Raw genomic sequence first — 26,714 nt, forward strand, 5'->3', positions numbered from 1 at the left:
TATATGAAGAATGTATTGTAGAACAAATTATTTCAAAAAGGCTGCTGAAATCTTATAGATTCAAATTAGAGTGCTCTCTTTCTTGGGCACTTTATCAAGAATTTAATAAATTCAACAAACATTTAGTCAGTGATTACCATATGCACATCACTTGAGTTAAAGCATAACAAAGAAATTATGATTCCTCGAAGGGCTTACATTTTCCTGGAGCAAACAATATATAAAAAGATAAGTAAGCATAATAAATAAAAAAGATTTAAAAAATAAAAACAAACAAACAAACAAACAAATATATCAAAGTCATATATAGAGTGAGCAAGCACTAAGTACTAGATAGTAGATGAGGAAAGGCCCCCACTGGAGGTGGCCCCTGAGCTAAAGTTAGAAAGAAAGGAAGGATCGTGTAAGGGAAGGAAGGCATTCCATGTATGAAATACTGCCTATACAAAAACAGACAGAATGGCCAGGTATTGGGTGCCTACTATGGACAAAGCTCAGTGCTAAGCTCGGAAGGCAAAAATAGAAGCATTCAAGAACATTATACTGGCACCCAATCTCAGCAATTATCAATTTCATCATCAAGGATTTAACAGGGACTAGACAAGCACCATGTTAAGAGTTTAGGATTTAAAGGTAAAACTGATGCCCTCCCCACCCTGAAGAAGCTCACACTCTACTGTGGGGAGAAAACATGCACATATTTTGTATAAATCAAAAACTGAGTAGGTAGGACTTTACAGCTTCTTAGCTGTGTGATCCAGAGCAAAACACTTAACATCTGTCTCAGGTTCCTCACGGGAAAAAAGGGATTATACTAGTCCTACTTTACAGGGTGGTGAGAATCAAATGAGAAAATCTTTTTGTTGAGCATTAAGCACAGTGGTTGATAGGAGCACTACATAAATGTTAATCTATGATAATGATCCATTTAGTTATTTAGAAAAAAATTATTGCTTTTGCTATCAAATGTGTCCCTTTGCCCCTCTGACCACCAACAAAGAAATGCTTTTTCAAAGAACAGATACTAATATACTTTTTTTTCCTCTCTTTTAACATCTTTCTACTTACAGGATCTCCTCAGACTCATAGGAAGATAATAGATATGAAATATCAATTTCTAGTACTTCTAACAATTTTTTCCCAGCTGTCAATCACGGGACAACTCTGAGAATAAGGTTAGTACCAAATACAGAATATTAAGATGCATGATCATACTGTTGTTGTTCAGTCTTGTCTGACTCCTGCTGACCCCACTTGGGGTTTTCTTGACAAAGATATTGGAATGGCCTGCCATTCCCTTTTCCAGGGTATCCCCATTTTACAGATGAGAAAACTGAGATTAAACAGACTTAAGTGACTTGCCCAGAATCACATAGCTAGTTAAGTGCATTTTGAATTCAGATCTTATTGAAACCAGGCTAGTTTTCTATCCATTGTGCTATCTAGCTGCCTCACAAATACATAACTGTATGTATATGTGTACATAGACATAGAAGTATGTGTATGTACACACATAAATATATGCATATGTACATACATAGACACATATCTGTATGTATACACTTACACAGTATGTGCACATATGTAACAGGCTTTAAAGCATCCAAATTCTTTTAAGGGAAATAAAAGACATTTCTCTTGTAGCATTTAAAATAGTCTACAATCATATTTCCTTGTAACCTAATACAGATATATTATGTCATTCAAGCAATAGACCATCCAACTGCAATGACGTTCTGGACCACAGGCATTATTCAGCTACTTAACATTTCCTGTTTGGATTGTCAAGTCAATCTCTGATGAACACTGATGGATGGCATCATACCTCCATGAAGTCTGATTTAATCAAGGCAATGCCATCTGCACACAGTAATGTCCAGAGGGCCATTAAATACACTTCTCGCACTGGGACTCTGCCCACTCCAGACACCTCCATGTCACACCTCCATGATCCTTTCTCTGGCTGCCTACTCCAATCTTGCAAACACTCCAGCTCCTGCCCTGGGATCCTGATCTTGTGATCGGTAAGATTTCTTCCTAGCTAGCTTGACCCAGAGCCACCATGTGAGCTACAGACACCTTCAGACCATGCTGTGGGAGGTACATGCCCTTCCTGCCAACCCCAAACTTCTTTCTACATGATTTCCAACAAAGAGGGAAGCATTTAGATTATACTTTCCTTTAGGTCAGGGACTGTCTTTGACCTCTTTTTGCATTCACAGGGTGAGCACTTAATAAATGTTTACTAAACTGAAAAGTATTTGAACACTCCAAATGTTGTAGTTTAATAATCCATGAGGTTAAACCTGGATCATTCATATAGAAGAATGTAAGCTCTTTGAGGGCACGGCCCATTTCTTATTTTATATCTGTATCTCCAGAACAAAATGGAATCAAATCATAACACTAAATTATCCGTTCTACTGTGTGCCTGTTTATTCTCCTCCTGCCAATTATACAATTAAAGGTAGATTTTGTTGTCTAGGAGTGTTCATGTAAATACACACACCCATTAAAATCCCTAAGAGGCCTTAAATGGATTTCTAGGAGTGTTTATATAAATATGCATACCCACAAACTTCCTAAGACACTTTGAATAGACTGGCTGTTTCAATCTTTGTTCTTTCAAAGAAGTGAGAGAATCTTGGCAACAACTGCTGAAATGATTAAACATATGAAGTAATATATTACTGTGTGTAAACACACGAATATTTACATGTATGTATGTGAACATATGAAACAATAGTAATAAAAGAAAACAATCAAATTAGGAAGTGCAAGCCTAAGGTAGCTGCTGGCCAAAGATTTTTGCCAAACAAAATTATTCACTTTCATAAAAGAAATGCTGTCATTACCTGTAATTTAGAAAGGTCTTCTGCATAATTTTGATCATGTAAAGAATCTGATGATGTTAAGAAGTTAACCCAGGGGTAAATTAAACCATAATGACTACAGGAGTTTATCTGAAAAGGAAAATAAATTTCCTGTTAAACCAGAAAACAAAAAGCAAAAAACACACCACAAAATGATTTTTATTCTGCTCTAACAGGCATTTTCTAAAATGTATAAGCACCATGCTACCTTTTTAAAGAATCTAACTGTATTCCTATTAAGTTAACATTTTCTTAAGTAGCAATTTAAAATGCTTATTAGTTTTGAAGTACTATTTTCTAGAATTTCCTGACTTGTACACTCCTTTTTGTGATTATAAAGAGGGACACATAAAATCTTAGGACAATTCAGTTTTTGCAATAGAGCCTCAGCATTTTCTTTTCTGTGTTCATGCCTGCTATGATGTGGGCTCCCAGAGAGCAGGAATGGGCTGGGTTTTTGTCTTTATGGTACAATGCAGACATTTAATAAATGCTTGATTGATTTATTAATTAGCTAAATGTATTCCAAAGTGCTAATAATATTTAAAATAGATATAAACATTTGTGTGTATGGGTTTTGAATGGATTGGTTGCATATGTATCTATCTATATGTGTACAGATCTGAATATACATTTGTATATACATATGTAGATGTATATACACATCTACATATTTATAGATAGATATATACATACACAAATATATCTACATAATCTATCTATAATTTTTACATAGGACACATTTTCCCAAAATTCTACATCTATTTCTTGTTCATAAGTCCACTGGGAATAAAGCTGTTAAGTATCCAACTGACATTATAAAGTGTCTTATGGCTTTCAAAGCATTTTACAAATGATGCTAACAGTCCAATGTTCACTACAACTATTCTCAGTGTCCTCACAGCAGATCCAGAGAAGTCTATCCTTTTTCCTAGATCTTCTGTGGGTTAAACAAGACCACTGATAAGGGGAGAAAATTCTGATCCTCCACCATTCAGCCTCAGAAGTTAGCAGCTTAGTTCTAGCCTTTATGAGCACCCCTGGGTTCCCAGTCATTTTACCAGGTCTTCTGGATTTCTCAGCGGCTTGGTGTCCGGGGGCTGCTTCTGTGAGAGTCTCCAGATATACTGAGATAAAAGCTTGAAGAAAAGTTCCTGGAGTACTACCTCAGAGACGGATGATACCAACTGGGCTTCCCAGAAGTCCACCAAGAGCTGAGGAATGACATCGTCATCCTTGCCGCAAAGCACCTTGAAAACAACAAAATAAAGCCCCGCCCCAGACCCAAACACATCACTTTCATTCTACAGGATGGACACCACATGTCAGTTTCACTCTACAGAATCGACACCACACATCAGTTTCATTCTACAGGATTGACACCACACATCAGTTTCATTCTACAGAATTGACACCACACATCAGTTTCATTCTACAGGATTGACACCACACATCAGTTTCATTCTACAGGATTGACACCACACATCAGTTTCATTCTACAGGATGGACACCACATGTCAGTTTCACTCTACAGAATCGACACCACACATCAGTTTCATTCTACAGGATTGACACCACACATCAGTTTCATACTACAGGATTGACACCACACATCATCATTCTACAGATTGACAGACACCATATGTCAGTTTCATTCTACAGGATCGACACCATATGTCAGTTTCATCATTCTACAGATCGAAACCACACGTCAGTTTCATTCTACGGGATCGACACCACACATCAGTTTCCTCCATTTCCCAAAGGACAGACCTTGAAGAAGGCGTCTGCTTCTTCCACTCCCACTTTGCTGTTTTTCTGTAGGCCCAGTATGGAGGTCACAAGCAATTCTGGATGAGTCTCCTTGAGGTGAGCTGCAAACGCTGTTGGCACCACTTGCCCCCTTTTCTGTTGGATCAACAGTCGGGGTTCCAAAATGAAGCCGCGCACCAACTCCCTCTTGGGAGAAGAAATAAACCCAAATTAGAAAAACAAAGTCTAGGAAATTCAGGCTCTCAAAACACCCAGGCCTTTTTTTCCCCTTGAGAATGGAGCTATCTAGCCCAAGCTGGGTCCTGACCCACCCTGCTCCTGACCTGGGCATGTCTACCCATTCTTATACAATTTGTGGTTTCTTGCTCCTGGGGATTCATCCTTGTGGTGCCAATTTAGTGAGAAAAATAAATATCTGAGTTCACTGGAACTCATCATCTACCAGCTTCAGTCTATTAGGAACCAGGGATTATAGACAGGAATATAATAATAATGATGATGATAATTATAGCAATGATGCTGCTGCTGCTGCTACAATTACTACACTATTACTGCTACAGCTACTACTACTACTGAAACTATTACTACTACTACTGCTACTACTATTATTACTACTACAACTATTACTGCTACAGCTATTACTACTACTGAAACTATTACTACTACTGTTGCTATTACTATTTTTTTTTCCTTTTTTTTTTTTTTATTTTTTTTATTTAATAGCCTTTAATTTACAGGATATATACATGGGTAACTTTACAGCATTAACAATTGCCAAACCTCTTGTTCCAATTTTTCACCTCTTACCCCCCCCCACCCCCTCCCCTAAATGGCAGGATGACCAGTAGATGTTAAATATATTAAAATATAACTTAGATACAATAAGTATACATGACCAAAACATTATTTTGCTGTACAAAAAGAATCAGACTCTGAATTATTGTACAATTAGCTTGTGAAGGAAATCAAAGATGCAGGTGTGTTGCTATTACTATTACTAATATTACTGCTACTACTATTATTACTACAACTATTATTGCTACTGTTATTACTACTACTATTACTACTGCTGCTGCTATTATTACTATTACTACTACTACTACTACTACTATTATTACTGCCACTACTACTACCACTGCTATTACTTCTACCACTATTATTACTGCTGCTGCTGCTACTACTACTACTACGATTATTATTACTACTACTACTACTATTACTACTGTTATAACTACTGTTATTACTACTACTAATTAATTATAGCAACCAACATTTATATATATTATGAGGTTTGCAAAGTGTTTTACAAATATCTAATGTGATCCTCAACACTACCATGGGAGGCAGATTCTATTATTATCCCCAATTTATAGAGAACTTGTCCAGAATAGTGACTTGTCCAGGATCACATTGCTAGTAAAGTCACATTCAGTTCCAAACAAATTGAATGTTTATTTATCTATCTATTCACCCCTCCAACACACACATACATGTACAAATATACATTCTTGATGCTATTTCCCAGTATATTTACCTGCCCCTCATCTCGTCATAAAGAAACAGCCGTAAGCAAAAAATATCACTGATGGCCACTGCAACTTCTTACCCACACTCCCGTGAAGGAGAAAGTGCCAAACACATTTTGATTCTAAAATTCAAGTGTCAGTCATCTATTCTGTAGATCACTTGTTACTTATTTCTACTGAGGATTTAATATCATATCTATGCATTACTACACATCCCATAGAAATCTTGAATCTGACCCATGCAAATGAGAATTCATTATCTTTTCCTCCCAAACATATTGTTTTTCTTCCAAAATGTCTTCTTTCTTGTGTGGTCCTCTCTCCATAATCCCCCTAGGTCTGCAGTCTCAAATCTTTGCTCCACATGTGCATTGAAAACATCTGGCCATTTTTACTTTCATATCTGTTGCCTCTGTGTCCTGTTCACTATTCACACTGGGATTGCCACACTTCTTCCACTACAGATCTGCCAAGCTGACGTTCCTTGAGCACAGATATAACCATGTCCTCATCCCACATTCAGTAAATACCTCTGGCTCCCTACTGCCCCAAGGTCAAACATCAACCCATTTGGACTTTAAAAACCTCCACAAGTGGACCTCGAGCCTATCTTCCCAGCCTCATTACAGACTTTTCTCTTTTCATGAACTCCAAGGTCCAGTCAAGCTGACCTTCCTGCTGTTCCTCATACATAGCAATGAGCAGCCCATCTTCTTTGAGTTTATTGGGCTAACTCCTATGCCTGGAATATACTGTTTTTCCTCAGAATATTTTAATTTCCTGGGAGATCCTTCCCTGACTTGCCTTCACTCACCCCTCTCCCCTGCTCAGCTAAAAAGCTCTCCTTCCTCATATTTCATTTCTGCCACTGTCAGACCCCATCTGATGATATTAGGCTTATTAACAGCCATTATGTCTAAACATTCCCTCCTCAAGTAGATTTTCCTTAAGGACAGGAGTTCAAACCTAACAGTGCAACTCACTACTCTATGTGGTCTTGGATAAAAATAATGACAATAACAACTGACATTAATATAGACATTAATATACATTAATGCTAATAATTTAATATTTGCAAAGCCTTTTATAAGCATTTGGGCCTAATGAGAACCCTGAAAAGTAGGTGCTATAGATATTATTTGTAAGTTTTACAGATTTGCCAGTTTATAGGTATTGTTTACTAGTTTCAGGCTCAGAGGCTTTAAATAGTTTGCTCCAAATTACACAGCTAAGTGTCAGAGGCAGGTACTACAAATTGCTCAACTCAAACCACATAAATCACTTCAATTTTTAGACCTCACCTGTTACTTCTCAAATGAGAGAATTAGACAAGTTGACTTGAAAGATAATTTGTCTCTAAATGCAACTATTCTGGGTTTGGTTGTATTTTTAATTTGCATTAGAAACAAAACAGGTGTTTAGTATGGCTGGGTCCTGATTAATGTGAGTAATGAATCCCATGAAGTGGTTGCATGCATTCAAGTTCACTCTATTCAAAGTTGTGATTATGTAACACATGATCATTGGTTACAAACTAAAATAAGCACTGTAAATTTTACTAATGGGACATTTTAGAGGATTCATTACTCACAATAATCAGGGACCAAGTTGCCCGTTGAACTGACTTAGAGTTAGCATGAGATCCCATGCCCATGTTCACAAGAGAGAATTACACCTGGCCATGCATCTTACTTCCGTTTGGCACTTTATCTCGTTCTTGTACATCTGCAGATCACCCATTTTCAGAGCCATCGCTGCCTTGGTCAAGGTCACTAAGACAGAGGACAATCCAGATGTATTCAGCTTTTTCAAATAGTTCATGGCAAGTAAAGGATCTACATTTTTCATGCACGGACTGCAGAGAACATGGGGCAGCTGTTTGGGCTCAGCGGCACTAAATATCTGGCTCACTTTGGCTGCTAATTCCTATAATGGATGGAAAAAATAAAATGGCAGACATTGATATGAGAAATATCTACTGTGGTTATATCAATCAATAAATGATTATTTATTAAGCACCTATTTTGGTAACATAAATTAATAAGCAAATATTTAGTAAGTTCCTATTATGGAATATATCAATCTATAAACATTTATTAATCATCTACTATGCTTGTATAAATCAATAAACAAGAATTTAATAAGTGCCTACTATATCAATAAATAAACATTTATTAAGCACCTACTGTAGTTATATCAAGCAATAAACTTAAGTGCTCCCACAGTTATACCAATAAATAAACATGTTATTTATCAAGTGCCTACTGTGGACCAGGCATTTTGCTAGATGCTGGAGATATAAATACAAAGAATAAAATCACCTCTCCTTGCAACAGAGATAAGGCTGTAATGGAGAGGCAAGTACACATTAAAAAGTAGAGCATGAATGTGATGTTAATAAATCCAAGTCCATACAAAGGGTTAATCACCCTGAGTTTTGTTAGCTTCAACATGAGAAGCAGTGGATATGGTCACCACAGAACTGACCGCCTCTGACATATACTAGTTACCTGAGCTCCAGCAAATGCCTGAGATTTGCAGTGTTCAGGCAACTTTTTAAGAATGCAAATTACAGAGGAGCTCTTATATCAGTGGAGGTAATTTTCACACTAGAAGTCCCCATAGGTGTGAAAGCTCAGGACCACACTTAAAAACAAATAGACCATCCACCTACGGTCCAAGGTACCAACCTTTCTCAGTTTCCTCATCTTTAAAATAAGATTCCACCTGATTACATTTTAATATCCTCCCCCAAACTGAAATTTATGATCCAATCAGATGCCCATGATTATTTTGGCTATATGCATCAGCCATAAATTGTGGTGACAAATTACAATCACAAATAGAAAACAACAGCTTTAGTTTTAATAGAATTTCATTGAGGGGAGAAATTTTAATTGCAAAATTCTACACACACACACATATATTCATGGGTACATACATACACAATGTATTCATGGGCATATATATACATTTAATATATGCATGGACATACACACATAATATATGCACAGGCATAAATACACATATACATGTGAATATTTCTATATACTTACACACAAACCATATGATAACTTTTGATGAAAAATGTTCAGTTGGGCCATATTTTAAATCTTCAACTCTACTTGGCAGTCATAATCATTTATTATAACAACTTTCTAAAAAAATCTTAAATGAACTAATCCTGAGATCATTGGGCCAATTTTCAGAGAAACTGTGGCTGCTGTCTCTTGAAAGCCAGCCCCCAAACCAAGCTTTCTAGCAGTCTCGGTATGGAGGATGCATCACTTTGGCTTTTAGAAGTGCCCTGCCACCTCTGTGTGATTCTGGGAAAAGTCATTTAATCAATTTGTGTCTCAGTTTCTTCATCTGGAAATGAGAATTAAATTGAGATACATCTTTCCAACACTATTATTCTAGGCCTCTAGGATGCTAGAGGAGAAAAGAGAATATCTGCTATTCTTCCCCATCAAAAAAGCTAACGTGATTCTCAAAAGAAGAGAATTATTTTGGAATTTTGCCAAACTTTTATATTTAAAAAAAAAAAAAAAAAGTTTGTTTGGGTCTAGAAGTATGATTTCCTTAATGTAGAGAAGGAAATTTCAGTGTGAAACATTCTTTCAGTACAAAGTGAAACAAGAGCAACTAGATAGCTCAGTGGATAGAGTACCTGACCTGGAGTCAGGAAGACCTGAATTCAAATCTGGATTCAAAAACTTGACGATTTACTAGCTGTGTGACCGTGGCGGGTCACTTAACCCCAATAATATCCTTATCATTACTGCACCCCTTCCAAAAAAAGAAGCAGATCAGCAATTAACTGCTGACAACTAAGTAAGGAACTAAGATTAAGTAATAATATTATTTCATAATAGCTAATAGTTGGTATTTTCTATATCTGAAAAGTGCTTTACTTATTATCTCATTTGATTTTCACAACAACCTTAGAAAGTAGGTGCTATTACCTCCCATTTTATTGATGAGGAAACTGAGGTAGACAGGGGTTAAGTAGCTTGCCATGAGCACACTGCTAGTACATGTCTGTAGCCACATATGAGCTCAGATAATCCTGCCTCCAAGAACTGCATCACCTCAATGCCTAGTTGGAAATGGAGAATAAACATAATATAAATTAACAAACAGAAAAGCATATTTACTTCACTTAATTCTTCATCCACATTCTCATAAAGGGAATGATTTATGTAGAAGAGTAAACCTCTCTCAGCGTTCTGTGATCCATCTTCTACCACTGAGTCTATCCTAGTCAAGACATCAGTCATAGATAAACCAGACATCTTATAATAAGGCAGGGCCAGATGAGAATACTGGGTATCAAGCCTAAATGAAAAAAACACATCATAAATGAATGAGTGAATAAATGAGCAGACAAATGAATAAATGAAGGGCGTCAAATTTCCAACAATTCAAAATTCTTAAGTGCAGTAATAGGACAGGTGGCTTTTTCTACAAATCTCTCAAAATTGTTTTCAATCTATACCTGTTAGTTCATATAAAGACATTTTCCAACATGTTTCTGTAATGCATATCTTATTTTGCTTTGGTTTTGCTTATACCTGAAATGCTAAAATTATAACATGGTTCATGACTGCACAGATGCCAACAAACATAACATGAAATGTATGAAGCCAAGGTAGCCCATGTATGCCACTGATATTCTAGGGATGCCAAGCAAAAAGGAGAAATCTCCTGGTAAGTTGCTTGAACCTTCTATGGAAGATTGATTTATAGGCCAACCAATACTTATTAAGCACCTACTATACTGCCAGGAGTTATGGTAGGTGCTAGGAATACAAATATAATGAATGAAACAACCCTACTGGCAACAACTTTACATTATAAAGGGGAATACAATAAGTATGTTCACAAATATAGTGTCATTTGGGAGGGACAGGGCTCATAAGGAGGAAAGACTTTGTAGAAAGTGGCTCTTGAGCCTTGTGGAAGGATGGCATTTTACAGATGAGGAAACGGAGGCAAACAGGCTTAAATGACTTGCCCAGGGTTGCCCAGCCAGTAAGTGTCTGAGGTCATATTTGAACTTGTCTCCCAGGCTCTAAAGCCCATGCTCTGTGCAACATGGCAGCACCTAGCTGCCACCATATGGATGATGAGTTAGCAAAGAAACCAAAAAAGAAAAATGTTCTCCACGAACAAGGGAGGCTCAGGCGTGTCTGAAGGCAGTGGAAGAACCAGCAGATGCAGAGGTTGAGATTTAAAGAGAGAGAAAAGGGATGATGGAGGGCTCAATCCACAGGGGAAAATGAGAAAGGGTGCGGTCAAGGGCTCACAAGAAGAGCCAGTCCTGGCAATAGGCTGTTGGAAAGGAGGCGTCACTGAGTTCTGGAATGAAGAGGTGGAGGAACCAATGACTTCGATCTGCTCAGGAAATTAAGAGGAGGGGTCCTTGCTTGAGGAAGGGGAGGCAGCAGGACATGTGGGAGGCTTGAGCAGAGAAGAGAGGATTTGGATTAGCTTTTATGGGGACTAAGCTGGGAAATCAACTGGAAGGGAACGGAACAACTGCCATACTGCAGGTAGAGACCAGGTGAAATTGAGTAACATGCACATGAATTTATAGGATGATTGTGTGACGTCCTCCATCTCTTTTGTCAGGCACTTAGTGAGGGGGAGATAGCTGAGGAGAGCAACAGGCGGCTGAGATTTGGCAAAGGATGAGGGGTAAAAGGATGACTGAGGGATTTCAGAGGGCAGGAGAGCAAATGGACATCCATTATAAGATTGGAAAGGAAGGAAAGCAAAACCAAAGACTGGCCTGAGACTGCACTGTGAGGCTGAAGGATAGGAGGTCATGATGAGGCTAAAGAACAGGTTTAAGAGGAAATGGAAGAATAAAATATGGTCACAACGTCAATTTTTGATTGATGGAGTAGATGTGTAAAAAAAAGGATGAGATCCCAGGTGTGACAACTCCTGAAGTTGGCTCAGATGGAGGGAAGATGGAAATCATCATAATTAAAAAAAAAAAAAACCTGTAAAATGATGAGAAGAATAAACTTGAAGGACCACTCAAATGCATGGTAAAGTCCTTTAGCGCAAGAGCAGAATTGAGAGGAACAGAAGGAAAAGAGCAGGTGCTGAACTCTTTGGAAATGAGCGAGCCGGTATACAATAGCCACTGTGATCTGGATGGAGGAAAAATTTTAAATTGAGTGAATTTTAAAAAAGAAAACTAATGGGAAGACATGAGTATACAGATGGTAGGCATGGGTAAGTTGAGGACACCAGTGCTGGAGATAATACCATACCAATGAGAACACAGGTCCATGAACAAATAATGAAATCAATTTCTGAGTCTGGCTTACAGTTCTTGGACCAAGAACATCCTCCACACTGCAGTTATAATGATATCCCTTAAGTACAAATCTGATCGTGTCTCTCCTCTACTCAAACTCAAGAGGGTCCCCTAGAACAAATATAAACTCCTTTGTTGGGCCTTTAAAACCCTTCATAATAACATAGTTTTAACCTATCTTTCTAACCTTACTATGTGTTCCTTCCCCTATCACACTGTGTGGTCCAAACTGGTCTCTGTTCTCCACACATGATGCTCTAGCTCCCTTCTGTGCTTTTTCCTACTTGTCCCCTGTGTCCTTCCTGCTCACTTCCACTTCATGCAATTGCTACAACCACTTTCTTTCTTCTGGAAGTCTCTCTGGGGTCATCTTCTACATTATGGCCTTCCCTCCTACCCTCACTACTTTATTCATTCAACATAATCTGTCCAATGAAATAGAAAACTCCCCTTGAGTTTCATGTTTTGTACCTGTAGCCTCCATTACCCAGTATAGCACCTTCCAAGTAACAGAAGCTTAAGTACTTGCTAATTGATTCAGTCACATCATGTTGCATGGGCCCTCAAATACAACAGAAAAGGCCTACAATAGATGGATGAAAGTATGAGTCCTGCCTCTCAACACTGTATGATGCTATAACTATATCCATTTGGTTCAATCTCCTTGAAGGTTACCAAACTGAGAACTTTCCCCTCTTGTTACTGTTGTATTGCTTTGGCTTTTTGGGGAGGTGAGAGAGAGCCTGCCCCTTGCAGATGAACCTCAAAGCTCATGCAATCACGGATACCTTTCCTTGGCCCAGATGCTCCCCCACTAGCTCCCCAACTAAAGGAAGTCTCCATGGCAGGGAGAAAGGCCCTTACCTACTCTCATGGTCCCAAGACAGGATCTTCCTGCCACAAGTCACCCACCTGCTGTAACAGTCTCCAAGGTGCCCACAGCTTTCTCTGAAAGCTTCTAAGAGTTCCTCTTTCTCTCCAGGTTCAGTGAGACAGGGGTCCATGAGAGCAGCTCTCACTAAGAGGTGGGCTTCACTGAGGAGATGGATGCAGCTCTGAGTTCTCATATTCTTGTAGGTCTTACTGTAGTCTACCTAGAACGGGGACAGGTGGATTATGATAGCTAATGGGGAAATGCCAACCCCATGATTCTAAAATGCCCTTCAAACTACCCGTCAAGAGAAAAAAGACCTTAATTTCCCAGACCATTAAAATTTAATTTTAAAAGGAAAATGTCACTAATAAAGAGTCTTCTCATTAGGAATTTTTAACAAGAGACTATTGCATGAGTGTTTAAAATATGCTTAACAAAGCTAATTTTAGTCATATGAAGAAAACAATGTTCTTTTCTAAATGAGTAACAATTATTGTTACTACTGTATATTCTTATGTTGTGAAATTTTCAGTTATTCTTCAGAGAAGCATGGGAAGATTTACATGGACTGCTGCAAAGGGAAGTAAACAGAACCAGAAAAAATTACATGAAACCATGTTTATGTAAAGAACAACAACAAAAAAAAAGAATGTTGTATAAATATAATAACCAAACTGAGCCCTGAAGAAGAAATATGGCACTGTTACCTCTCTTCTTTTTTTTTTTTTGGGGGGGGGGAGAAGGGGAGGAGAGAACAAAGGGAAGGGAGAAAACTAAATATAAAACACTACATATACAGATAGACTTAGATATAAGTTTTGCTGAACTGCTTTTAAAATCTTTCATTCTTTGTTATAATGGGCTATAACAAAGACTAAAATGAAGAAAATTTTAAAAAGAGGGATTAAGAGGGATTTAAAATGTAATCTATGTTATAAGGGATTATAACAAAGAATTAAAAAATGGGGAGAGAGTTTTGAATTAAGGAAATGTAAAAACAAATCATTCAATGATTTCTTTTTAAAGGAAAAAAATATAACCATTTTGACAGTTGGAAACTACAGGTTATTCTTGCATTAACCATGAAAATTGTTGAAGTTTTCAACTGTCAAATGTCAATTTCATTTCCTATTCCTATTCACAGAATCAGACACTATGGCACTTGGATAGGCAGAAATCACTTAATAAAATGTTTTTTTTATTCCCTCACCTGGAAGAGATGTTAGAACTGCAAGGAATGTTAGAATTCACTGAGTGTTGGTATTCTGAAACCCAGGGGTTTCATAAGTTTGTTTGCTTTTTAAAAATATTTTATTAACTGTATTTCATGATAATTGGTTTCTTTTTAATCCTCTGTATTTGATTTTATGCATTTAAAAATATTATTCTGAAAGGAGTTTGTTGATTTTGCCAGACTGCCAAAAGGGACCACCTGAGGGAAAAAAAAAAAATTCTGCTCTAGTCCAAGCCTCCAAATCTCTCATTTGGCCTTTGAAGATCCTCCAGGGAATTTAACTCAGCACACTGCCTGTGTTCACAGCAACAGTAAGTCACAGAGTCAGGATTTGACCTCAAAATCTTGTTCTTTCAATCACACCCCAAGGCCTCCTGAGGACTGTCCTTGGGACGATCCAATTCTTCAAAGAAAATAAGGCATTAAACTAAAAGATGTCTAAGCTCACATCCCATTGTATAAGTAGAGAGTAGAATGGACATTTTTTTCCTCTTAGCATAAAGGTGTAAAGGAGGATTAGCCAGTGAATGCAACAGCGCTTATAAAGGTTCCAGAAGAAATGAAAGGTAAAAAGAAGTCAGCTATCCTATATTTAAGAAACTATTGGAAAGGCAAAGTCCATGCAGCAGAGAAAGGTCTCTCATAAAAATCTAGAAGCTGGTTGTCTGTGGCATTTTAATATGCAAATGAACAGTGATTACTAATACTATTAGCGAGAACTAATAGCCCCCAACATACCATTTCTTTGTAGAGTTGCACAGTTGAAATCGTATTTACAATATATAAGTTCCACCCAGCTTCCATTGCAGAAGGTGACTTGTGTCTAATACTGCCATCTTTTCTGGAGCTAAAAGCAAATAATCAGATTTACATGGTTACTAAGTATTTTTATTCTTACAAACAACTATTCTAAGTGAATTAAAAAATAAATTCCTTTTAATAAGTCTAGTAGTAATTTATAGATAACATTTTTTAAATTAGTGAATTCTCTATTTTAAGATGATCTATACTATAGTATATTTGAGTGCTGGATTTGCCTGGAACCAAGCAAATCTGGTACAACTATTACCATCTGTGAGACCATGGGCCTCATCCATAACATGAGAATAATAATTGCTGGACTTTGAGGTGATGCAAACCAGAAGAAATCAATAAAATCTGATTTTTTTTTCTTAAGAAAAAAGTTAACAACTGCACTTTTTCAGAGTTGTAGTTAGGAATACAAGTGATAACATATGCAAAGTGCTGACATTAGTCCCCTTTCTGCACTTGATAATCCAATCAAACAGGCTATCTCTGTCTCAAATAACAGCACTCTGAACTTTCATCCCCTGCCATCTCCCAAGTCTGGAATACACACCCCTCTTCACTCTGTCTCAAAGCCTCCCCCTCCCCCTTTAAGAAAGCTCAAGCATGAACTTTAGCATGAAGGTTTTCCTAACCCCAATCACTGCTGGCTTGTATTTTTAACTCCTAAATACTTATTTTGCATTTTTCTCTTTATATTTGACATATATTCATATGCTTACATTTTGTCTCATCAGTAATAAACATTTATTAAGTGCCTAGTATGTGCATTGTGCTTAAGCACAAATGGAAAGCCAACTACTTGAAAGCAGGGATTTATTTCAGTGCCTGGCGCATAGTAGGCATTTAATCAATGTTTAGTGATTGAGTCTAGATTTTTCTAACTCCAGTGTCTTCTGTTAAACCAATTATTTCTGACTTCTCCAAACTGTTATTTAGAAGGGCAAATGATTAAAAAAATAATCTCTGGCTCTTCATATTTCATTTTGAAGTTGAAGACACACATAGGACTTAGTTCCTTTCTTACTTCTAAGTATCTGAGACAGCAAACTTCCCAAACCAAAGCTTCAGTTGCATGAAGTCAAGCAAAAGCATAGTTGGTCAGCTGCAAAAGCAGCAAATGTTTGGGTTTATTTTTTCAGCTGTCTAAGTATCTGAAAGCTTTTTGAAAGCAGAATGCTAGGGGCTGTCTTCCCTTTAGCCTAAAAGTGATGTTCTTAAATGTAAGAATCTGCCTCCAAATTCTTTCACATAAATCCTAATTTTGGCCCTCTAGAGACACTTTTTAAAATTCTCCTCTGCTGTTCCAATGTCAGGGATGCTAACCTTACTGTCCACAACATATACAGCTACATTCAGACTACAGTATAAACTTCAAGGTCATCCAAGGCTAATTGATCTAGATGGCTTTTTGCCCATTGATAAGAAGCAACTTCTGATTTTCTGTGTTGGTACAGAAGAAAGAGATCCACTATGAAGGACACAAAAGTAAAAAATCCTCCACAATCCTGCCCTTTGTTTCCCATGAATAATGTGGTTCCCCCACCCCCTAATCCCACTCTATCTTTCTAAATATCTTCTGGGGGAAATATTCCAGTTGGTTTGCATTCCCTGGGCAAGGGAAGCGAGCATTTGGGGGTGGTGAGTTTAGTTGGACTTTTGGAAATGAGATAATCCATGACTTGAATGTCCAGAGCAGATCACCAAAGCTTAACTGGGGACCAAGATGGCACACAAGCATCTATTAGATATCCCAAAGTGGACATCCTGTAGATATCCTAAACTTAACATTTCTGGAATTAATCTCATCATCTTTCACCCAAATCCTCCTCTCAACCCAACTTCCTTATTACAATCAAAAACACTGCCATCTTCCAGTCATCTCCCCAACGGGGAACTTCTGCCTTCCAGTGGGCCTTCTTGCCTCCAGTTTCTCCCCACTGTGGTCTATCCTCCAGTCAGCTTTTAAGCAGATCATCCTATGTCACTCTCTCACTTAAGTAACCAGTGGCTCCCTCTTGTCTCTAGGATCCAACCTAAAATCTCCCATTTGGCTCTCAAAGCCATGGACCACTTGATCCTTTCCTACATGTCTGATCTTCTTACTCCCTTCCATGTGCTCTGTGAAGCCCGGCATCTTTGCTGATCATCACATAAGACATTCCATTTCCAGGTTCTGTGCTTTCTCAGTAAGTCTCCCAGGAACCCCCAATTTGGGGCTTTCTAATGAAGTGGTTTGCCATTTCCTTCTCCAGTCCAGATGAGGAAACTGAGACAGTTAAATGACCTGCTTATATAGCTAGTAAGTGTCTGAGACTGAATTTGAACTCAAGTTTTCTTGACTTCAGACCCAGCACTATAGGTGCTTAATAAATGCTTATTGATTTGATCTGACTTGAAAACAGTTTACCTAATCATTAAGCTTTGAAGGAGACCTGCATATTTTGATCCACAGTCTGAACCAATGGGTTCAGAAATGGGAATACATTATCACAATTACTTTTTAAATACAAATAAAACACCCTCAGATTAAAAAGAAAAATGGCTCAATTATTCAATAAGCACTGATTATGCATCTACTGATGTACCAGCCACTGTGCACTAGAGCACTGAATAAGTAAGAAGTAAGAACATAAAACAGTCTCTACTTGCAATGAACTTTTAAAGGGTCAAATAAGAAAATGATAATCACTAAACTTTCAGTTTTTATGTGATAAAATTTTTGTCTTCTTCCTTAATTTGTTTTGCAAAAGACACCAATGTCCCCTAAGTTTTAAACATTCAAAACTCAGATTTGTACCAGTGCCTTCATGTCTAAGATTCACTTCCCTCTTAAGAGTTCTAAGAGATATCTTCAGTGGAATTTGAGCCCCTTACTTCTGCTTTTTCTCCCTTCTTAAAAAAAGAACTCTCCAAAAGCTATTCAGTTAATTCTAAATTCTATAAAAATGTCTCATCAGTTAAATCAGTTAAAAAGAAATAAGACTCTTAAGAATAAAAAGCATTTTTTCAAAGAAATCAAAGAGGGAATTTTCACTTAAGAAACTGCCTCTTTTCATTCAGTAAAAATGTCCATCAGTTTTTTTGAAAGGGCTATAGGATGATTCCAGAGGACCCAGAAAGTGTGCCAGCTACCTCCTGACACAGATGGGAGGCACTCAATATAAAAGCTAGGACATACAATTTGGAGACATGGCTAATGTGGAATTTATTTTGTTTGATTATGCATATTTGCTACAAAGTTTTTGTTTTGTTTTTTCATGGTGGAGTGGAAAGGCTAAAAGAAAAAAAAAAGATTTTTGTTTATTGAAAAAAATTAAAAATCAAAAACACTACAGGAACTGTTTCTACTTATTCGAGTTTACTAGGAATTGTGAAGTAAAAATGAAATAGCAAAAAAATGTGGGAATGAGAAAGAAGACAGGTCAGTTAATGGAATTTACTTACAGCAGACTTTTGGATAACTTTCTTCTTTCTGGGATATCTTCTGTACCTGCTTTAGTCAAAAGAATAATGTGATTCCTAAAGTGACATATTGCTTTCAGTCCTATGAAAAGCTGCATTCTTAAGGCGCAGATATCCAAACTAACAGGCGGACAAGCCTATAAAAGAAAGAAGAGCTATTAGAAATTGCACACAGTAACCATGCCCCTAAGTCTTCACAGGTTGGTCTAGGCTGTGTTTTAGATAAACTTTTCCCCTCCTATTCTATAATATAATCCCAATATATTAAACCTGATATAAATGACTTCTGATCTTCCTAGTTTGCTATATTAAGGTGGAGAAAACTAGCACATGAGAAAGGTGAAGAAAGACAGCCCATAAGAAGGTGGAGAAAAACAGCCTATAAAAAAAGTAGAGAAAAGCAATTTGTAAGGAAGGTGAAGAAACCAGCCTTTAAGAAAGGTGGAGAAAATCAGTCTGTAATTAAGGTGGAAAAAGCCAATCTATAAGAAAGGTAGAGAAAAGCAGCCTATAAAAAAAATGGAGAAAAGCAACCTATAAGAAGGCCACCATGGCCAGGAGCAGTCCCCAGTTTAGCAGCCAGAAGTGATTTTGATAGATTTTTCAGGGGCACTGCCAGCAATATTCCAGAAAAAAAAATCAGCTTCCAAGGAAACAGTTCTAAGGTCATACTTTGGCCCATTTTCCATCTGGAATATCAATACTATAAGAATTCACTTTAAGATGGTTTCAATAGTACTTGTGACCCCATAAATGGATTCTTCTGTGAGTGGGGAGTAGGGGGAGGCAGGGGAAGAGAAAATTCATCAGCAACTCAAACAAAACAACCAAAAACCACGGCTACATAACTCAAAAAGTTCATGACCAACACTCACATGAACATCTTGCAACATTTTAAAGACCCCACATTTTTATCATGGGATTTGAATGATTTTCTGAAGTGTGGAGGCCTCAGATGCAAGGGCATAAAACATACTGCTTTTTGTCATAGGACACCAGAGATAACGTCTGTGGTCAAAAACCTTTTACAGTTTGCGTTTGTCTTGTCTCAGTAGAGATGACGTATCCATTTAGTAGAGCCATTACGTCTCCGGATAGAACTGTGGAAATGCTAAGAGATCTCTGAGGCTTCTCAGATGACAAGAGAATTAATCTTTCAGGTATTTTCATATCATGGTGGATGAACTAAATCACTACTAATGTGCTTTACTTATTTTTCTGCTCTTGGAAATATTGATTTAGTTTTTGCATTAGGCTAATTAACCAATTCCCGTAAGAGACCTTAAAAAAAACAAAACAACAAAAATAAAATTCCCACCAAAAAACTTCAGAGTCTACAGAATAAGAAAAAAGGCTGACTTGGGTTCACCAAATAAATGTGTAAAATTAAAATATTTTGCTTGGAAGCTTTGAATACTCTATAGCAATAAAATCACAGAACTAGAATAGGTGCTATCCCTGCCCTTATTCTAAGTCTTTGGCTAGCTCTAAAAGGGATGCACTGTACAAAGCACGGATAATGTCTGTAACAAATAATGTTCTACAGAGCCAAGCCTGGCTGTGACACTAACATTAACATGGCAACTGCATTCACAGACATTTGATTCTAAATTGAAAAATCTCAAATCCTTCCTTTCTCTTTGGTTTTGGAACAATGTTTCAGATGTTACAAGGGTGTTGGCTCATTTTGTTTAACTGTTTTTCCTTGTCAAACAGAAGAGTCTGGGGGAGAGAGGAATTAATGATAAATGGGGAAATGACCATGATAGCATCCATAAAACATTAAAAAAATATTTTTTTAAAAATCATGGAGGTAGAAAAGTAGACAGAGGGCCAGGCAAGGAAGTACAGAATTCAAATCTTACCTCAGACACTTACTACCCATGGGATTTTAGATCATATAGGATATTTTGGCCTTAGTTTCCTCATCTGCAAAATGGGAATTTTAACAATACCACCTAACTGACAGCGTTGTTCAAATCAGTTAATGTATTCTGCCAGCCTCAGAGTGCTGGATAAGTGCCAGATATTATTAAAACAAACATTTTTTCTTGATTGTGAAATTATTCCAACCTTGAGAGTGGTATCCACGTAGGGGTCTGCATCTCTTGCAGCTGCTGCACTGCATCGGACTGTGAAACACTGCAAGTTGTTACTGAGGAGAAAGGAGAAAAGGGAAAGAGGGGTCTTTTAAAAAATAATTACTGTTATTTTATTTTTACATTCTGTTTAAAAAATTTTGAGTAGTACATTCTCTTCTCCAGCCCATCCCCTACCTACTGAAAAGGTAAAAATAAATTATCAATTATACATGTGAAGTCATGCAAAATATATTTCCATATTTGTCACGTTAAAAAAAAAAAAGGGTGTTTCATTTTTCATTTCTGTATTCTGTGCCAACAATATGCCTTGAACACAGTAGGCGCTTAATAAATGCTTGTTGTAGTGCCTCTTGTGTTAACTTAAGCCTCTAATAATACCAAAATCAACTTCTAGAACTTCGCTTATGTTCCACTGCCCTCCCCCAAATATTCTTGTAATCTGTCTTTGCGCTTATCTCTCGCCCTTTATTGAGATAACCCTTTTCATCAAAAGTCCATCTCTGCCATGGAACCTCCCTTGAATCCCCATCTAATAATCCTCCCCATCAGAACTCCAGTAAATTTACTCTCTCTCCTATATCACTTAACACATACAAATAAATACTGTATTATTTGTACATATATATATATGGATGTGTGGGCATGTATAATATATATGTATATATATTATCTATGTAACATATAACATAAGCAAGAACTTATTACAAAGCTTACTCCTAAGAACAAAGGTCTTAGCTCAGCACCTAAAACATAACAAGTTACCATCATCATTTTGCTCAATAAACACTCGATGCAGTAGTTCTTTGGGTTATGGAATCCAAAAGACCATTATTAATAGTTATGATTCAGCAATTCTTTTGAAAATATCCTAATGGCTCTCAAATGGTTTTATCAAAAAATGAGGGATCGAAACTATTAAAAAATAAAACAAAAAAAATTTTTTTTTCCAATTTCTGAGATTAAAAGAAATCAAATTCCTGAATGTCCTTTAAATGTAAAGATCTAGGGGAAATTTTTATCTGTAAAGAAGAATCGGTATGATATACATGGAAAGAAGTACCTTAGACTGAAGTTTTTAGAAGGTTTAAGTTTCAATTAAATTAAAATCTTGTTCTGACACTATGAGCAAAATTCTGGGGATGTTCCTTTCTGCCTTGGTGTTTTTATCTCTAATAAACTTCCTATCTGATAAAAATATCTGAACTATTCTCAGTTTGCACTCAATAATGAAAACAAAAGCATAATAGAGTAACAGAATCGTTGGTGATTAAAATGATAATGGAAAAAAAAAATCAAACCTGGGGAAAAAAACCTTTAAACCAATATCATATGGTAGTGAATCAGATTTTCAACAAGCAAGTCAGCTACTTGACATCGTAACATGCCGAGTCCATTAATGAAGGGGCAAAGGGGAAAAAATAAATAAAAATAAAAACTTATCTACATAATATCTGAATTTTACATTTAATTTAAAGGATCTAACCTCCAGAAAGGAGGGGAAAAAGGTATACTAATGGCTCCCAAAATTTTGGAATGTGAAGTCCCCTTTATAATACCAAAAATTTTTGTAGGACTCTCTGTCAGTTGACAAAATGCAAAACATAAAAAGCTTATTTTTTAATGAAACTACACTGTGTTAGCCACAATAGTGTCTACAGACATTAAACACACACACTAATACCCATATCTGCAAGACATTTTGTTCACTAAACACAAGCTATTGTGCTGCATATTTTGTTGGTGGTAAATAAAGCTCAAGATGAAAATGGTTGGTAAGCATATAGATTCAAAAGTGTCTTGCAAAAATTTCATGGTTCCCAGGGGACTCAAGCCTCTAAACTGGGAAAGCATTGGTCTGTAAAAAGACAGCAATGAGCCATTAAATGCAGCCCTGAAAAGATAAATATGAAACACTAATTTAAGACAATACACAATCTATTATGCATTAAGGGAGGCAGCAGGGTATAGGGAATAGAGTTGAGCTCACTAACAAGAAGATTCAATGCAGGCTCAATATCAGCTCTGTAACTATGGCTAAGTCATTTAGGTTCTTGGCTCTGGAGACAACTTTCTAAGACTATTAAAAAATGCCAGTCTGCATTGATAAGGAGTTTCCTCATTGGAGAGCTCCCTAAACCCAAGAAATCCGAGACTCAGTGCAAGTCTACAAGGTCATAAAAGGCATCAATCACAAAATACAAATGGAGAGAAAAGGGGAGAGAGCCCAACATACGATCCATACCTTGTAATGACATGTAGGAACTGGGGGGTAAGAACTGCCTGCTGGGATTTTTCTGGATATTGATAGACTGACATTAATTCCACTGATTTAACAGCCATATAGAGATATCCAATATGAGGTAAAGAGAAAAAACAGAAGAGACTTAGCAATTCCTTTTCCTGAGGGGAACTCTTGCCATCAGCAGAAACAGCACCTGCATTAAAAAGAGAAGAAAATAGTATTTTAATGAATATAGTGTCCTTGCTGACACATTCAGTGCATTCTGTTAATAAAGCCAGTTGGGAAATACTTCTCACCCATTTCAGCTTCTTCCCTTTCCCCCATCCCTGATTTTCTAACTCCAAATCATTAAAAGAAAGACTTTTAATAAAACATGGCACCCATTTAATTCAACAAACAAGGTACATAAGTGAGGCACTGGAGATATAAAAACAGTATTCATATCAATAATGCAAAGAAAAACACACACAATCTCATCAAGAGTGGCAGAAAATGTCAGAAGGATGCTCTTTGGAAAGGGTTGCTAGATGATCCCCTTTAGAGTTGCCAAGAAACTAAACAGGACATAAAATTTATTTGGAGAAACAAAAAGTGAAAAATCTCAAGAGAAAAAATGAAAAAAGAAAAATGTCAAAGAGCCCACCAGAACCAAATCTCAAACTCTATTACAAAGTATTAATCAATGGAAATTGAGGGGATGTCCCTCCATTAGGGAATGGCTAAATAAACTATAAAGGAATATTACTGTCCTATAAGAAATGATGAGCAGGATGTTATTAGAAAAACGTGGAAAGGCCTCCATAAACTCAAGCAAAGTGAAATGTACTGTGTACATAGTAATAGCCAAGTTGTGGGATGATCAGGTGTGAATGACTGCTATTCTCAGTAATATAATGATCCAAGAATATTCTGGAGGATTTATGAAAAATGCTATCCATAACCAGAGAATTAACAGATTGTATCTGAACACAAATTGAAGCACCCTTTTTTTTTTAAACTTTTTTTTTTATTGAGGGAAGTGGGGATTCATGGGGTTTTTTTGCAACATAAATTTTATGGAAATGTTTTGCACAGCTTCACATGGGCTTTCTCAATGCAGGATTTGAGGAAGAAAGGGGAGAATCTGCAACTCAAAATTAAAAAAAAAAAAAGGAAATTGTTTCACATGTAACTGGGGAAAAATAAAAATATTTTAAAATTTAAAAAAACAAAGTAGTAATCAAGGATTTAGTACTTGTTAAAAAACAAAACAAAACAAAACAAACTGGGGCAGCTAGATGGCGCAGTAGATAGAGCACCAACCCTGAAGTCAGGAGGACCCGAGTTCAAATATGACCTCAGACATTTAACATGTTCTATCTGTGTGACCCTGGGCAAGTCACTTAATCCCAATTGCCTCAGGGGTGAGGGAGGGAAACCCCCAGAAAGCAGTCAATGGATCAGCTTAGATATACAACACATAGAAAAGAACAAATGTAACAGCCTGGTCTTTCAGAAGCTCAAAGATGCCCACCTAATGGAGTCACTGTTTGACAAAACTGCTGAGAAAAAAAAAAATTACAGACACCCTTAACTAATTAGAAAAGCAAAGAAGAAATTACCTATCAGATCTATGGATAGGGAAGACATTAAGAAATAAGGAATAAAAAGCATCACAGAAGATAAAACATTCTGATTGTGTCCAATTCAAATGTTCTGAGCACCTGGCAGGGCTGGCTCTAGGACTTTGCTGACCAGTGCTGGTGTGCCACAGTAAAATGCACCAGAGGAACAGGGCCCCATTTTCCCTCATTACGACATTCACATGGTTTGGCTGTGACTTTTGTCAGACACCTGAGTGAGTATACAGAGCACCCCTGAAGATTAAAGTTTAACTATACATTCGGTAAGGTACAATTCTTTGTTGTTTTTTTAAGGCTCACACACAATCTCAAAAAAAAGGAAAAGAAAAACAAAGTTCCATGACATTTTAGGCTCTTGGAATGCATCTTCTCTACTCCCTTCTCCTAAATCCCAGCCAATTTAGCTAAGAAAATAGGAAAAGGAGACAAGAAATTTGGAACAAAAGAGCTTTACATCCCCGGTGGTCCCTGGCACACAGCCAATGGAAAATCCCAAGGCCCGGCTTCAGCCCAGTCCAGCGCTCCACCCCACGACCACCCGCACTTTCAGACTGACCTGTCTGGTAGATAGGCAGCAGCTGGAGTGAATGTAACCTGGTGTCCTCAGGGAGGACATAGGACACGTCTGGTGTGAAACGCCTAAGGAGAAAACAGACCCAGCTCGTTGCCCCTCGGTTCTGCTCACGGCGGACCTCGCGGGCAGTAAGAGAAGGGCCTTGTACCTGTATAGGATGGAGTGTACCCGGGAAGGGCCGGCTTTCTCCTCCTTTAACCCCACTGATTCCAAGGTAATGGACAGGCCGGACTGTCTGCTCACCTCGCCCAGGAGCTCGGTGGGCTTCTGGCAAACGACAAAATCCTCGCTCTCAAGCGCAGGGGCCAGCTGCGTGCGAGCGTCCCCCTTTGTGCCTGCAAAGACAAGCTGTTAAGAGTAAAGTCGGGTGGCGAGCACCTTCCGAGGAAGGATGGCGGCGGAGCCGATTCCCCAGCAGGAGACCCAGCTGACATTTACCCTCTGAGTTGCAAACCGAGCACAAACATGAAATGTGGGAGGGAAAGCGAGGGTCTCCTGACTCATCACAGGATCCCCCCGGGAGGCAGCTAGATGGTGCACCAGCCCTAGAATCAGGAGGATCTGAATTCTAATCCAGCCTCAGAGACTTAACATTTATTAGCTATGTGCTTAATAAAAATAAAACGTGATACAGTGCTGAACCTGGAGCCAGGAAGAAATGAGTTCAAAGCCCACTTCAGAAACTTCCTAGCTGTGTGACCCTAGGCAAGTCACTTAACTATCTGCTTCAGTTTCCTTAATTGTAAAATGGGAATAACAAATAGATAGCATCAACCTCCTGAGGTTATTGTCAGGATAAAATGAGACTAATTTTTCTAACATGGTTTACAAATCTTCAAGCACTACATAAATATGTGCTGCTGTTATGATGGCTCTACTGTATTAGTAAAAAATATATGCTATTATTAATGATAATGAATAAAATCCCATTTCAAAGTTATGACATTTTACATTATTCAAAATACTTCCATATAAATTTATCTTCTTTGTTCCCCATCCCCACTCCACTATAAGAAATTTATATTACAGGTAAGCCTTGAAAAGGAAATTTTACAAGCAAAAAAACATATATATATGTTATAGCCATATAGCAGAAAGGTTAGTAGTAGAAGGTCTTAAAATCCCCATCTCACTAAATCCTAAGCACACATTCATTGTCCTTCATGAATAAGAACTCAGGACTTCTTAAGTGTGGGGAACTCCCAGTATGTAGCCTCTGTCCACTGTGTCAATCATAACCTGGCTATGAATTAGTATGTAAGTCCCATAGAGTTGCATAAGACACTCA

At 37.5% G+C, this 26,714-nt stretch overlaps 2 protein-coding genes across 3 annotated transcripts in view; one reads left to right on the top strand and one right to left on the bottom strand.

The window, feature by feature from the left end:
• LOC100926484 (ceruloplasmin) overlaps positions 1-3,386 on the top strand; it is a 67,191-nt gene extending 63,805 nt beyond the window's left edge. The window contains exons 20-21 of one of the 2 annotated variants that reach the window (XM_023500728.2): positions 1,071-1,175; positions 1,690-3,386. In XM_023500728.2, coding sequence (XP_023356496.1) covers positions 1,071-1,168 — 98 coding nt within the window. In that variant the 3' untranslated portion in view covers positions 1,169-1,175; positions 1,690-3,386. The remainder of the gene's footprint in view (positions 1-1,070; positions 1,176-1,689) is intronic. The other variant, XM_003766093.4, reaches the window with a different exon arrangement.
• Positions 1-26,714, bottom strand: part of HPS3 (HPS3 biogenesis of lysosomal organelles complex 2 subunit 1) — a 39,867-nt gene that overhangs the window by 7,142 nt on the left and 6,011 nt on the right. The window contains exons 3-14 of the mRNA XM_003766065.4: positions 25,575-25,761; positions 25,409-25,491; positions 23,231-23,423; positions 20,960-21,041; positions 18,869-19,023; positions 15,353-15,461; positions 13,419-13,600; positions 10,330-10,510; positions 7,865-8,098; positions 4,647-4,832; positions 3,935-4,123; positions 2,856-2,963 (exon numbers count right to left, since the gene is read on the bottom strand). Of these exons, the coding sequence (XP_003766113.2) occupies positions 2,856-2,963; positions 3,935-4,123; positions 4,647-4,832; positions 7,865-8,098; positions 10,330-10,510; positions 13,419-13,600; positions 15,353-15,461; positions 18,869-19,023; positions 20,960-21,041; positions 23,231-23,423; positions 25,409-25,491; positions 25,575-25,761 (1,889 nt within the window). The remainder of the gene's footprint in view (positions 1-2,855; positions 2,964-3,934; positions 4,124-4,646; positions 4,833-7,864; positions 8,099-10,329; positions 10,511-13,418; positions 13,601-15,352; positions 15,462-18,868; positions 19,024-20,959; positions 21,042-23,230; positions 23,424-25,408; positions 25,492-25,574; positions 25,762-26,714) is intronic.

Source organism: Sarcophilus harrisii, chromosome 3 (assembly GCF_902635505.1).
Source record: "Sarcophilus harrisii chromosome 3, mSarHar1.11, whole genome shotgun sequence".
Lineage (NCBI taxonomy): Eukaryota > Metazoa > Chordata > Mammalia > Dasyuromorphia > Dasyuridae > Sarcophilus > Sarcophilus harrisii.